General features: G+C 38.7%; 1 protein-coding gene across 2 annotated transcripts in view; it reads right to left on the bottom strand.

Moving 5' to 3' along the window:
- The window catches only part of ERBB4 (erb-b2 receptor tyrosine kinase 4), a 579,112-nt gene that overhangs the window by 143,183 nt on the left and 420,549 nt on the right, over positions 1-15,380 (bottom strand). For both annotated transcript variants that reach the window (XM_074548046.1, XM_074548047.1), the window contains exons 9-14: positions 15,222-15,348; positions 12,424-12,497; positions 11,169-11,259; positions 9,505-9,704; positions 2,681-2,813; positions 474-567 (exon numbers count right to left, since the gene is read on the bottom strand). In XM_074548046.1, the coding sequence (XP_074404147.1) occupies positions 474-567; positions 2,681-2,813; positions 9,505-9,704; positions 11,169-11,259; positions 12,424-12,497; positions 15,222-15,348 (719 nt within the window). The remainder of the gene's footprint in view (positions 1-473; positions 568-2,680; positions 2,814-9,504; positions 9,705-11,168; positions 11,260-12,423; positions 12,498-15,221; positions 15,349-15,380) is intronic.

Below are 15,380 nucleotides of genomic sequence, written 5' to 3'. Positions count from 1 at the left end.
AGTTAACCATCATTTAGGATGCATGAAAAATGCTATCTATCAAAAGAACTTAAAGGCTATCTAAGCACAAAAAACCTCCCAGCGTATTGTTCAAACTGAGGGACTGAGACAAATCCCTCCTTTTTTTTGGGAGGGGGGTCGTATAAAGAATGAAAATAGGGATAAAAGAGGGCACACAAACCCCAACCGCATGCTGTCAGTCTGTAAAAATTGCATCCATCTGTACCACTAAAGTATTAAGACAGCTTAAGAAAGAAAAGGAAAACTTTCAGAATCACTTTCTTAAGGAGACAGATCCAAGGCAGATCCCCGCACCAATTTAGCATGAGCAGAATTCTTTCCCTACACGCAGAATATGCGTGTCTTCTGCTTTTGTTTCACTAATTTTGTTTTTTCCTTCGGCACATTTTTACCCTGAACCATACCAAAGCAAGCAAACCAAACCCCACAGCCACAACAGGCTGTGTCCTTACCGGCCCGTAGCAGGTGATCATGTTTTCCTCCATCTTCTCACACTGGGGATCACACTCCACACACACAGAGCCGTTGGCAAACTCTCGGAATTCCCTGAGGAAATATTTTGCAGGCAGGTTAGGAGAAATCTGACTCTAAGACAAAACTGAGCTCAACTGGCTGGGTCTTCACTGATGGAACTGATCCTGTCCCAGCAGCTGAGGACAGGTCACCACCTCATCCACAACCATGTGAAGCAGAGACACCTTCTTCACCAACATAAAATGTGGGAATTTATAAAATCAGAGCTGCTGCCATGCTCCCATTGTCATAACCAAGCAATGAGACTGATGCTGGAAAATAAAACAGCTCAAGACACATTCCTAGAGTCCCATCCTCTTGGTGATTGGTACACAGCCCTTGGGTGGCAATATAAAACTATAGTGGGGGCCTTTCTCTCATTCAGAAATACAGACTCCATTAACAGGACAAAACTGCTGGTTTCTTGATTTTCACCTACAGGACTGTGGCTCAGATTCAGGAAGCCACTTGCCACATGTGAGCACTGATAACAGAGCTGCCTTTGTTGCAGGTAGGTCTCTATGAACACATTTTAAAGCCTGTTCTCCAAAAGGCTCAATGTTTTCAGCAATAATTCTAGACTGAGGTCTCAATCTATAAAATGTCAAAACACATCTTTTTACTAATTTATTTCATGTATCCACAAGAAACTACCACTTTTTATTAACCACTTTTAAGGGGGGAAAAAGTAGGTTGAATTTCTTCCTTCAACATTTTAGCTGCCAGTTTCCCCTCTCCACAAACTTCCAGCACTCTCCCAACACAATCCATCCCATCTTCTTCTAGGCCAAGATGAATTCATCTGAGCAAGTTGTTTCTCCCCCACTCAAGACAGACTGAATCTTTGTAGTAGGCTCAGAGTGGACCAGGCCAAGCTTTGCAGGGGGATCCCATCTTGCTGCATTAACCAACTGCAATATTTGCATTAACCAGTTACAGATGTGCTGCACACTCATTTCAGGGGACTCCAGAAGCATCCAGGTGAAGGTTCTGAGCTCAGGTGGTCACTGCTCATCCTTCATTCCTCTACAGCCATTAGGATCTGCTGAGGACATCGGGATGGAGCTGGGGAAAACCTCACTTGAGCTCACCCTTTCCTGGCTCTGGAAGTGGATTTTTCCTGCTGAGGACTAAAAGAGATGCCAAATACAACTTGACCCCACCCTGAAGAACTGTTGCTGCCCTACAGCATCAACATGCAGTGCTCTCCCACAAACAAAAAGCTCTCCCCCAGCCCAGGTTATAAATATTGTTACATGACAAAGATTTGTGGAAAGTATCAGTGCCATTCACTGATGGATAGAGAACAGAACACACTGATTGAGTCTCATCATGCTCTTACTGTGACAGACTCCATGGCAGCAAAAGACACCAAGGGGGCACCAACTTATTCCAGTGCACTGACAACACAACTGGGGTCTGCAACTCTCCTTATTGAGGGGTGGAGGGGGAGGAGAGAAGATTTTAAGTACACAAAACTGTGCTCTGACAAAGTATTTTTGCAAGCCTTCTCCAGATGGAAGAGTTGAGAATATTTTCATGCATTTGCGGGAGTTCATTTGGCTCAGTTAGGCTTTATTTTTCTGTCATAAGGTAGATTCAACCACCTTGTGCTGTGCAGGTATTCCCCCAGTACAAGCAGCAAAAGGAAAAGGTGCAAGAACTCCTACTGGTTTTTAAATTTATATTTGTGTGTACAATTACACAGTGCATTATGAAAAAGAGAGTAAGTTTTTCTACTTTGGGGTCCTTATTCAGAGAATTTCTTGATCAGATGCCTGAATCCAACTTGTCTGAAAGAATATAATTGTGTGGTTCTGAAAAAGAGTATCAAGTAGGGAAAAATGAGGGGTTTTTGGTAATTTTTCACCTAAACCAAACTGTTCATGTTATCAGCAATACAATAGGTGCAAGGTGATGGTGCTGCATGAAAACATTTAGTCAGTGGAATACCAGGGACAGCCTTCCACACACGTTCAGATTTAGAAATCCTTAAATCTTACCCCATGATGTGTTTTACCCCAAATCAGTAACACCGGCAGTGGAGCCAGATGCTGATTAATGCAAACCCCAAATGACTTGCTCATTGAAGTCCTCAACAAAGCTAATTAGCAGCTTTGGGGAGAAGCCAAGGGCAGTGCCTTACCCGTCGTAGAGGTTGCAGGAGTCGATGCAGGTCCTGCCGCGGATGAAGCGCTTGCAGGACAGGCACTGGTCTGGTCCTGGCCCCCAGCAGCCATCACTGGAGCACAGCTCGTTGCACACCATGCCATCAGCAGCTGCAGAGACAGGGGTGCTGTCAGGAACGCACACAGCCCCCCCAAACCCAGGGGAAAACATTCCAGGGGCATCGGACACATTCGGAAACGTCACCGGGGCGTCCCCATTGCCCAGGAGCAGGTGAGACACCAAGTTCAGAATTCACTTTGGTTACAAATCCATTGCAGAGTTAGGTGAAGGGTGCTGTTTGGAGTTGTTTTATTTGTTTAATTAATTTCCTGTACTTCTAAAAAACCTGTATTAATTTACTAAAAACCTAATTAACTTACTATACTCATAAAAAAACCTGTAACTTACAAAACTACCTCAAACAAAATAAAAAGAATGTTTATTTCCAAACTAGAAGAAGAAGAACACCTTGAACCTTGAAACAAGAAGCAAACCAAAACTGAAACAACAAGAAGCAAACCAAAACTGAAACAACAGGAAGCAAACCAAAACTGAAACAACAGGAAGCAAACCACAACTGAAACAACAAGAAGCAAACCAAAACTGAAAGTACAAGAAACAAACAACCAAAGAGCTCTCTCTGTACAAGAACTGATTAGAACAGATTGTAACGTGAAATTAGTAAATAGACATAAAATAATATAAACATAAATTTATATTGTATTATAATAATATATATTATATCATTATTATACAATATAATAATTATATAATATTATACATATTATATATAATATATACTACATTTATTATAGATATATTTACATAGTAATATATTTATAATAATGGATGTATATATAATTATATGTTTATTATTAATTTATATTTATGATATAATACATATATATATTATATTTATATATATATGAAATTATAAATTAAAGTGATATCTATAAATAAATATCAACCTATTGTGAAGCTTCACACATATGCAGCAAATTAAGAGACAAAAAAAGAAACTAGACTCCCAGAGAGCACACACGTTCTTTAAAGAACTATCCTGCATGAAGCTAGCACTTAATAAAAATACATACCTATAAAAAACTTGTAAAAGTTGTGAAGTATAGTTTTTTCCACAAATCATAGGACAGAAAAAAAGCAAATCACCTTTGTGCCACAACACAAGTACACAGAGCACTCAGCTGGATATTGTACACACTCCTGGTCTGCTCCTTTCAGAAAAAACTGAGCAGGAAAAATGTTTGAGTGCTCCAAGGATGATCAAAACCAGAGAAGAGCTTCTAAACCAGGAGTAACCAGAGAGGTGGGGGAGAAAGGACATGATTAAAGCTGCTAAAATCCTGAATGGCAAGGAGGAGTGAGTAAGCATCAAACAATTGTTCACTGCTGCTTCCCAGTCCCTCATGGGCATTCAAAGAGACAGGAATCCAATAGGGTTAAAATCTGAGATTTTTCTTCATAGAAAGTAAAGATCAACCTGTAAAATTCCCTGACACATGACGTGATAAATGGCAAAAATTTAAAGGAGTCAAAAAATCAACTGTCTGAATCCACTAAAGTTCTATTAAACTAAAATAGAAAATGCTACCTATGAATTGAGGACTCCCTGAAATACAACTTATGGACAGTGGGGAAATAACTGAAGAAAAGACACCATTAATTGTCATTTTAAATTTATTTACTGCAAAAGCACCTGAAGAGCCAAAGAGCCTTTATATTAAAACCCTCAACCCCACACAAAAATACACAATAAACTAAGGGTTAGAGGGAAAGTTTGTTTCAAACAGTGTAAGTCTGTATTTTTATTTTATATAAATCATTCTCTGTGTAAATATCTAGATGATGTGACAGATGGAGAAAATGAGCAAAGAGCAAAAGGAACACATTATCTCTCCAGCACCTGATGGAAATCTGGGTGCACTTTCAACCTAACCCTGGCATGTGAAAGGGCAGAATAAATTTGAATTTATTTTTGCACGATGCAATGTTTTACACAAATGGATTACACCCTGGACTGAGTAAATTAAACCCAGCAAGGACCTGAACTATCAGAGATGGCAACAATAAGACATCTGTTGGCTTTTCAAACTATTGGAACAACTTAAGAGGAATAACAAATGAAAAGGAGATGTGCTGCTTGAGTTCTACCACCCTCTTCAATACTTCCTTACTCAATACACCACAAATAACCTCAGGCATGAGAAGCCTGAACATGTATTATCAAGGCTGGGAGATTCAGGTTTTTTCCTTTCTATATCACATATAATTTTTAATGCTGACATCCAAAAGCTACTCAGAAGTACCTTTTTGGTTTTTCTTTTTCCTCAAAGCTCAAACCAGGAACAGCCAAATACAAAGTTATTTCATTCAGGAGTCATTGCAAGTGCTCAGTATGCTTTGAAGTGTATTAATTATCACAGATTGCAGCACAGCAAGCGGGACTCAGGGGCCATTTCAGAGAGAGCTTTGTCCTCCTTCCCTGAGCTCTGCTGCTGCAGTCAAATGAGCCAGACCAGCACAGCCAGGAGGAGCAGAGATGCAAATCCAGCTCCTCTTTACTGTCCTAACCTAAGCATAACAACATTTTTATAATACCTATCAGATGTCAGTAATTCCACTATGCTGCCACTGCCTGAACCTGCAAATAACAACAAAAACTACAAAGCCAGAAATTCTCCTAGTTACAATTAAACTTTTTATATAGCTTCATTTGGGGTTTGCTGTCTAATCAATGATTCATTTTAAATATTTGTCATGCAACAGACAAAACTTATCCTGGTTTGGAGATCCTTTAATTTCTCATTTTTAATTTTAAGAATATTGCTAGCTCTTCTGATTTTGTTTCTCCACACTCATCACAGAAAGGCAGTTCCCTGTTTGCTTTCTCACCTTCTTTGTGACTTGAAATTGTGATTTACTACTAGTGATATCCTTTCTTTTCATTTTTCTCACCCTACAAACTACTCTGGAATCAGAATTTATTTGCACAGATAGAGAATTTCACTAAAATATCTGTCCAAATAACAAGGGATATTACTATAAGATAGCTACAAAAATACAGTGAGTAACTGTATACAAATAAAAAGAGAGTTTTTCAATAAAGAAAATCATGATTACCCCATTGAAATGTAGCCAACACAGTGCCTGTAGTCTTATGAAAAAAGCAACAGAAACAAAAAAATTATTATTTCCTCCTGAAATGTTTTCATAAAAGAATCTTGGCAAGGAGGGAGTCGTTGTTTCGACAACTTATAAAAACTCATTTCTCTGCCTTTCTCTTCTTTAATTGTGGGGATGGATAAAGAAACATTTCAATTTTTGACACATTATTTGGCAAGTCCAAGGGCTGAGCATTGCTCTGCAGCTCCAGCACATCACATGGCCTTATGTGTAAAGAAATAACAATAATGTTCTTGACAGAAACTGGATTTTGTCAGGAGTTTTGGAAGAAGGACTCATTCCTTATTACTGGGGCCATACAGGTTAGGAGCAGAAAGGTTCAATGTTTTCCCCTAACCTAAACAGAACACAAGAAAATTAGCTACTAAAAAAAGAAAAATTATTTTTATTTGGCTATATGCTTCTGGGCTTGATCCAAAGCTCCATAAACTGAATAGAAAAACTCCTGCAGACTTCAATTAGCTTTACATCATGCCTGATAATGAATGTAATCATTTATTCAAGTTGTTAATTGGTGGCTAGATTGATATAATTCATAATAATCACATCTCTAACAACCTTTGCCTAGAAGGGCTTCACCTTACACTGCAGGAGTCACTAAAGCTGAGGGAATTGCTCAAGTAACTTTGGATAAAAGAACATTTTTTTGCCTGCATTTCTTTTGTGTGCACTCATATTTCACATGACTCACCTCTGACTGTTCCATAAAAAAATAAAAAACAAACAAAAAAAAGCTGGAAAAAAAAAGGCAGACTTTTCACTTTAGCATGGAGCAAAGGTAAAATCTACCTACCCTTTTCTTGGTGATTTGCTCCATTCCCTATGCACATGAGCTTGGACACTGATATTCACTCACACAGATGTCCCAGTTGGAGAGAAAAACCAATATTCCTGTTGGAATTGCACTGGCTCCCAGATGGAGCCACTTGACCCCTGGCCTCTGTTCACTATACACTATCCATTTAATGAACACAGGTCAGAGTCCATTCTTAAAACCAGCCCCTTGATGCTGGAGCTTGCTTTGTGACTGTTTAAAAAGGAAACAAATGAGATGTGCTTTCCTCTTTAAGATTTCCACAGTGCTAAATCTCTTAAAATGTCTTTAGGAGTATTTTTCTTCCTGGAAAATGGTAAGTGTCTATTATAAGAAATCCTCACCAAGCTAGAGGTGAAATGAAGTTTGCATTTTCTCTTGGTGTGCAAATGTAGTGACAAGACATTGCATGTGAGAGGATGATGTGACAGCACATCCCAGTTTCCATTTGCTCTGGAAGCCCATCTTTCAGTAGCTGTGGCAGCTTTAAAGGGATTCAAACTGAGGGATCCCAGGGAAGGGCAAAGAGGTGTTTGACAAAGGAGCCCTGACAACTAATGCAAGATTATGTTCCAAACTGCTGTGTTCAGTCGTTGTGTCCCAAAGCTCTCAAAAACAGTGAAATAACTGGGACACTGCTCTGTGATGGGAGAAAGCACCTTACAAAATTCACCTGAGTGATTTCCCATTGTCTCATAACATGTGTGAGGTTACAGAAACCTGAAGCAAGGAGGAATCATTCCTGTGTGAGACATGAGGCCTGTGCCCCACCTTATTACTGCTTAGTTTCTTTTTATATTAAATGTCTGGGAATGAAGGAAAGTTGATTGTTCTTTCATTAAATGCTGCATGAAAATCAGACAGCTAGAGCCAATCTGATGTAAGAAAACATCAGAGTATGATTTTTCTCCCATAGTAAGCAGTTCTTCTGGTGGAGAGGAAACCTGTGCTCTCCAGGAGGTTCACAAGTTCATTTATCTCCTGGCAAGATGGGACCTACTCAGATCTGGGACTATAACCTTAGTGACTCTTTCATGGTCAACAAAACCTTGAGCTTCTTCCTTTTTCTGCTCTGTCAGCCCAAAAATTCCATATGGGAGATATTGGAAGGGCTAATTCTTTCCTCATGCCATACAAAACAGTTGTTAGAGAGCACCAGTGCAGAACTAGGTGGTTCCTCACCACATGATCCTGTTACTCTGCAGGGGAAAGCAAAAAGCAGTGCCACAGCCCTGGGCAGATGTGCCATCCTTCTTGGCAGCACCTCTATTTTCCAAGAAATACTCTATTTTTATAGCTGGCTTTCTATGTAGGGGCAGAAGAAAAACCCTACACCCTCAGGCACAGCAAGCAGCATACTCTTAAATTTCACTTTTTTAACTTGCATGTAAAGAAATAGACTAATAAAATAATAATTAAAATTCCACACAACCAAAACCATGTGGGCATAACTAAACAAGACTTTGTACTTCCTGTGGCTCTTAGAAAAGTAACTGAGCAGCAGAGACAAAGCTCCAGCTGTATTTCACCTAACACTGAGGGTACATTTACACTATAGTGAGGAGCACACTCTCTCAAAACAGAGCAGAACAGCACTTCAAGAGGAGGGGAGAGGAAAAAAAGAAATAAAATCCGTCATAAATACCAAACAAAACCACACTCAAACCAACAGAAAGAAAGAACTAAAGTGCAAGTCAAAAATAGGACCACAGCTTGAAAAAACCCAAAGCAAACATTTTTGGCTGGTCAGAGCACAAAAATCAGCAATATCATTTAAACATACAGCAATTTAATGAATCTCCTCTCCTGCAAGCAGTCTAACAGATGCTTCAAATGAACTGCTCTGCTGCTACAATATGCCTGTTTTGATGCAATTTGCTGCCCGATTTCTATATAAACAAGTTATTTTATCTGCTACAGAGCTTTCTTTGGCTGCTCAGTGCTATGATCTCAGCTCAGGTACTGGCATGTAAGCTTTCCTGAAGTAGTAATTTTTATCAGATAAGTCAAATATGAAAAGGGAGAACTTGGGTGACCTAAACCAGTTCCAAAAGCACCACTGGATTAGGATAGGGCCACTTAGGGTCACTTTAGGTCTATTCTGTCACAGACATATTTTATGAAAAATCCTTCCATTAGGGAATCCTAATCTCCCAGCTTCTCAGGAGAAAAGGATAAAAATCCTGTTCTCCTGAGAAGCTGGGAAGTTTCAACTTCTCCATGTTTTGATACTTTGGAATGTGATTTGGAGAATTTTTACCCAGCATGTGAAACAGTTTTTACTTGATTACCAATGACAGCCGCCTGTGTTGAGGCTGTGAGCAGTCACAAGATTTTATTAGCATTCCTTTCCTTTCTAGCTTTCTGATAAAATCCTTTCTTCTATTCTTTTAGTATAGTTTTAGTATATAATTTTCTTTTAATATAATATATTTCATAAAATAATAAATGAGCCTTCTGGAGTCAAGATTCTCATGCCTTCTCTCATTCTGGGACCCTTGCAAACACCACCGTACCACTCCATAAGGAAAGGGCTGTAAATCATGAACACTCCATTGACAGATTTTGGAATTCATATTTGTGAAACTGGAACGTTCCCATCATGTTAAGGAAGCAGTGAATTCTCTCTGCTCCCTTTTCTTTGTCCACACCTTAAAAATTTTCATTTTTCTGCTCATACTGGGCCAAATGCCTGGATGCTGTAAGTGAGCACAGCTCCCCTGCTGCCCCCATGGAGCTGCAGAAGCCCCCAGGTGAGGTGGTGGCAGTGAGCAGCAGGTACTTACTGCAGTTCTCTGCCTTTTTATTCCTGTGGATCACTGTCTTTTGGCTGGGGGTGCTGAACAGGCTGGTCCAGTTGACAGTGTGGTAGTAGCACAAATTGCTGTTGTCTGTGATGTAGATGTTGCCAGCACTGATTTGCTTCAAGGACTGGAACTGCAGGGAAGTGATGCCTTGTTGCTTCAGGATGAGCAAGGAAAGGCCACTGGGATGAGAACAAAAGTGAGAGAAAATAGGAATTAACTTCAGAAAGCACAGCTTATTATATCTGGTAAGGAATTGCCAGCTGGAATTAGCGCCAAGTATCAAGATGATCTTTCTGGAAAAATTAAGAATTGTCCAGAAAACTTTTATTTTGTGGTACTACAAATATGTTATGAGTCAACATCCAGTTCTATTGGGTAGGAAACAATGAGTCCTGTCAGGAGTGAGATACCACAAGCTGTGATACTCATAGCACTAGGCCAAGCAAGCCAGCAGAACTCATCAACCAGTTACATTTAATCCATTAACAGATTTTTTGAGATAATGTGCTGATAAGAAGACTGAATATAATTCAGGTTTTTCTTTCAATAGCATTAATACTTTGAACAGCATTAATACACCACATTATTACTAAACCACCCTATGCTAATGAAAATATATTAAAACATCTTCTGTCAGGAATCAAATTAATGCCATTTCAAGTAACACAGGAAGAAATTGTTATTTTCATGGATTTTTTTTTTCCAGCCCATTCTCTACATTTCATTTTTCTTTGGTTGTAAGATGTGGTTATCGCCTTTCTTTATCAAAGGAACAGTAAATGATTGTCTGCACAACATGAAAATGACTGCACATATTTTATGACTGAAGATTAGTGAAGACAATATCCAGTTTCTGGGCATGCTTTAAGTTATTGTATTTTAATGATGATAATTGTTTTCCAGCTGTTCCAAATAAAAATTGCTGCCTTGGAACAGAATGCAGGGCTGTAATTCAACCTCAAGGTTTCACTGCTGTTCATATTCTGCTCAGGTTGCTGTTTAAGATGCCAGCAGAATGCCATGTCTGATTTACTCCCTCTCCAAAGTGGGGATCCAGGGGTTGCTGTGTAAATTTCTCAGGTACCTCCTTGTGCTTCCCCCAGCATTTCTTGTCTTCAAACCAATTTCTCCATCCATGTTTCCGCACAGAAACATCTCTGGTAAAAATGGCACTACAGAGCTCATGAACACCTCACCTGCAATGTGCCTCAGTGATCTCAATATTCTCCCACCTTTTACCTCTTCCTAAAACCACTTTATATGAGCCTGCATGCCTAATCACAACCATATAAATTCCTAATAATGAGGCTAAGTTCTATTATTCATTCCTTTTAAACTATGTTTCTTCACGAGGTATTTTGAACCATAAATGTAAGTTCCAGTCAATGAGATAATAGCTATAGCCATGAACTAAGACTGGTTTTTGAAATAATTATGTTTAGAAGTATTATCCATTATAAACAACTGATAACAAACACCTTGGTAACAGAGGGGAAATAACTGATAACAAACACCTTGGTAACAGAGGGGAAAAATATATTAATTTACAATGTCCTTCCCAAAGGATGTTGCATTCTGTGCTACTGAACAAAGAATCACAGAAAGCGAATAAAAATTATTCCACCTACAGAGAAGTACCTTACCTATAGAGAGCTCTCCCCCCAATGGTAACCAAGTTAGAAAACACCCTGAAGTCTGTCATATTCTCAGGCCAAGACTGGATGTTCAAATACCCTGAAGGAGGAAAAAGCAAACATGTGAGCACAAATTATTTCAGCCATGAGAGAGTTAGGACAGGCTTAGCCCAGAAAGGAAAGACAGTGCCAGCTTGAGGAAAAGAAATAAATAAGGAGAGTTTTAGGCTGCTCACCACCATCTCCTCCAAAGAAAGAGAAGGAGAACTTGTCCTAATTTCCAAGGTGAGGACTTGGAAATTCCTCAGGATGTGTTGTGCTGCACAGATCTCCAGAGAGGGCAGCTCCCCGTGACTTTTTGTACTGCATTTCAGCCCAGTGCTGAGGCAGAGTTAAGAACAGGGGTAATTCCACTTCAGCAGCATGGCTAAGACTGTCAATTATTGTGTTTAGGAATGGCAAATAATATTCACCCAGTTGCCAGATTATCTTTGATATTAATTAGGAAGAGATTAAGAGTTCATTTTCATTTTTAATCCCATGTTTGATGAAATTCACAGCTTTTGAGAAGTGAAGCATACTGAGCTCCTCACAGCTACCATCAAGCTGTGCTGCCCAAAGGTATTTTGGTGGGGTTTTTTTGTGCATGAAATAGAACAGGTTTTTTGCATTTCCCTACCTCTACATAATCAGAAATCAAATGAGAACTCAGAGCTATATTATCTCCCTCTGTGTCTCCCTCATGGTGAAACAAGAACACAAAGTACTGAGTACCCAGTTCTGTGACTCCATGGAAAAGTCACAAAAAATGGGACACACCACCACCACCTTACACATCTTAAAGTACAAAAGCTAACTTGCAGCAGCATCCTCTGTTAGAGCAAGGGAAGGAGCTGTAAAAGCACACTAGAACTTACAAATGCTTTCAGGTGAAGAAAATGGTTTCCTACATTTCAGCACCATTTTCCTCACATTTCCCTCCCTTGCAACACTTGTTCTACTTTGCTAACATGGGACCAAGTTCCTTTGGCCACTTAGCATCTGCCATAAAGGGCATCTTGTTTTCAAAGGACAGCACACTCGTGAAAATCAACTGATACTGAAGTTTTCTGTATTAAATATTCATTAAAATGACAGCATGGTGAGCTTAATGAAAACAAATACCTTGTGCTCTTCAGAAAACCCAACACATGACAACTATAAATGCAAAGTGAGAATGAGTTCATTAATTAATGCAGATTATAGAAGATCAGAAGTGTGTTACCTGTTATCTCTCTCACTGTTTGGAAGATATTTAATTTCTCTGGATTGATGGCAGCGATGGTGTGATAGGGGTCTCTGAAAGATTGAAATTACACAATGTGACATTCTAAATAAGAAAATATCAGGTTCTCACAGCCATAACATGTAGGAAACAGCGTTAAAGGCGCTCAACACTTTGCTTTCATGAGAATATACACCAAGCTTCCTCAGCCTGTTGCTCCTGCAGATCTGTGTCTAACTTCTCCCACCTCATCTTGAAGGAAAACATAGAAGTTCAACACATTCATGTTTTAGCAAATATTTATGCCATGGAAAATTAGGGAATTCTAAACAACCATGAGTGACCTTCCTAAAGGAAAGATGAATTTTCAGTGTTTTTTTCCAGGGATTTATACCAGGACTAACAAAGCTGCTCCTAAAAGGAATGACAAGCTATAAGCAAAATTAAGCTAAGAGCATGCCAGCAGTTCCTGACACATGGCGTTTAAAGGGCACACTTTTTAGAAGGTGTGGAACAAGGAATCTCTAAAAGTACAGATTCTTGCCAAGCAAATTTCAATAAGAAATGAAATAACCTCCAAAAATTAAAATTTTGAACTTAGATATGCCATAGTGTAAAAAGATGAAGCTGACCTCGATTTTGAGAGTGCCATCATTTAGTAAATATGATACTTTCCTCCCCTATTTAAAAGTTGACTAGAAGCATAAACTAAACCAAAATTCTTCTGCAATGGCATGTTATGGTATTTCTATGTGTTTTCTCAGAGCAGGAAACACCCCCAATAAATATGGAGCACACATTTCCTCCTCTCCTCCTCCTGCCTTCCAGGACATGTGATTCTTGGAACTGAAACTGCAGGAGGATCCACCTGGCTGTCTCTGGGGACAGGAGTCACAAATGTGTGAGGTGACACGCTGGTGGGGTCACCTCTAACCACCCTGAGCAGCAACACAAGGAGTTCTGGAATGTTAACAAAAAAGCCCAGTGGGCTCCAGAGGCATCAAACACATTTTAACAATGTGGGGCTCTCACAAAACTAAATAAGTTTTGACTACCTAACAGAAACACAGCACTTGGCTTTCAAATTGTATTACCATCAAAAAAGGAAAAACCCTTGCCTGCAATAAACATGAGGCAGCTGAATTTCACCTCTAAATTTTCAAGATAAAACAGCTTTAGAGATGCAGATACACAATTAAACCCCTTAAACTGCCAAATGTCTGCTGTTCTAGCAACATATAAAACTGTAGAATAGTGTATATCTTAATGACTTTAAATAGATGTGTAGAAAACATTCATAATTACATATATATATTTACATAAATTATAACAAATTCACAAAGACTTGAAGTTCATGTGCTCAGGAAAGAACTAGGCTACAGAACCACAGGATCAAAATATAGGACAGGATTAACTGCAACAGCACAATTTCCAATGGAAACAACAACAAAAAAATATATTCTCCATTTTTCATTGAAATTATTCTCTGCCACAACCAAAAGTCTTCCAATTCCACAGAGAACCAGATTTTAAGTCCCTACAATCTAAACCACTAAAAATTCATATTCTAAAGTTTGCAGTTCACTGTGAATAAATGAATTTGTGACAAAAGTTGGAGAGGAAATAAGTAAAATTGTTGTTTCTCTATACTGTTCATTTATAAAACAAACTACTTGTGTAGTCAGTGTCATTTTTTAAATTTCCCTTTCATATTGTTGGTTTGCAAAATGTCATTGAAACTTTAAATAAAAAAGCTGTTCCAGAAATCTAGATTTTTTCATTAATTCTCAAATCTTCTCTTCTTTTAACCTCTACTAATGTAATCCATGCCGTAGAAAAATTTAGGGTTGCAGAACTCAATGCCCTCATGTTTTAGGCTTGCTGAAGTGAGTTTTTTTCAACAAGAATGAGACACAAAGTGCTACACACTTTCAACATTACATGTGCTACACTTCTGTAAAACAGAACAGAATATTCTAACTTTCTGCTTATAGTCCAAATTTAGATTTTTTCAGACTAGTACAATTTTATTCAAGATTAGGTTTGGTTCTTTTAATTTAGACAGATTTTTAAATGAGCTAATATAATTTTTCCTGCAAAAGCAGTTCTTAGATTTGAAATTAAATTTCATGTAATGCACTGGATTAATCCACACAAGATTGCTCATGGACTCTAGCTGCTTGCCTTGTATTTACTTGATTTTTTTCCTGCCCTGTGAGATTTCCATCCAGCCTCTCAGTGGGTCATTTGGCCAGAGCAGAGCCATGTGATACTTTGAGGTTTTTCTGGTTCTATTACTATGAGCAAAATTTAAACCAAAATACTGGATTTATACACCAGTGAATTCTGAAACTTGAATAGATTCTTCAAAACTCATTGACAAGAGGGCAGCTTTTGTGCATGTGTGTGTACTAAGACCAGTTATGCTAAGAAAGGCTGTCTCTCTGCATATTATTTTCACACAAAATTTCAACAAAATCATGGAAGGTAACTTCCTTTTCTCCTTTCTGTTCTCTGATCAGCCTTTATTGTAAGCCAGTATTGAGGACTTCATAAAGTAACCAGAGAATCATAGCTGTCTTTTCTCTTTTTAGTGCAAACAATTAATCCATCCTTTCTTTTCCTAGAGGTTGAATCTTAAGAATCAAGGCAATGTTTTTCTTCACAATGGAAGGCAGAAAACTCATTTATCCTGGATCTGCTATTGCATAAAAGAAGCCTGCAGCCATCATTACGAGGCGGATGCAATTGGTTTCAGCTGGCACCATGACATAACATCTTAGCATTTTGTCACTTACCCGTGAATCCCAGTGACAAGGAAGATAAGGTTGCCATTGATCTTGGTACAGTTTACAAACTTGTCAATGTTGCTGGAATCCACTGTCTGAGCTGACACCAAACTCCCCGTCCCAATGCCATCACATGCTGCCAAAACAAAGAGCTTGTAAAGAACTGGG

This window comes from Zonotrichia albicollis, chromosome 10 (genome assembly GCF_047830755.1).
Source record: "Zonotrichia albicollis isolate bZonAlb1 chromosome 10, bZonAlb1.hap1, whole genome shotgun sequence".
Taxonomy (NCBI): domain Eukaryota; kingdom Metazoa; phylum Chordata; class Aves; order Passeriformes; family Passerellidae; genus Zonotrichia; species Zonotrichia albicollis.
The sequence above is the reverse complement of the archived record's forward strand: the minus strand, read 5'-3'. Positions and strand labels throughout refer to the sequence as shown.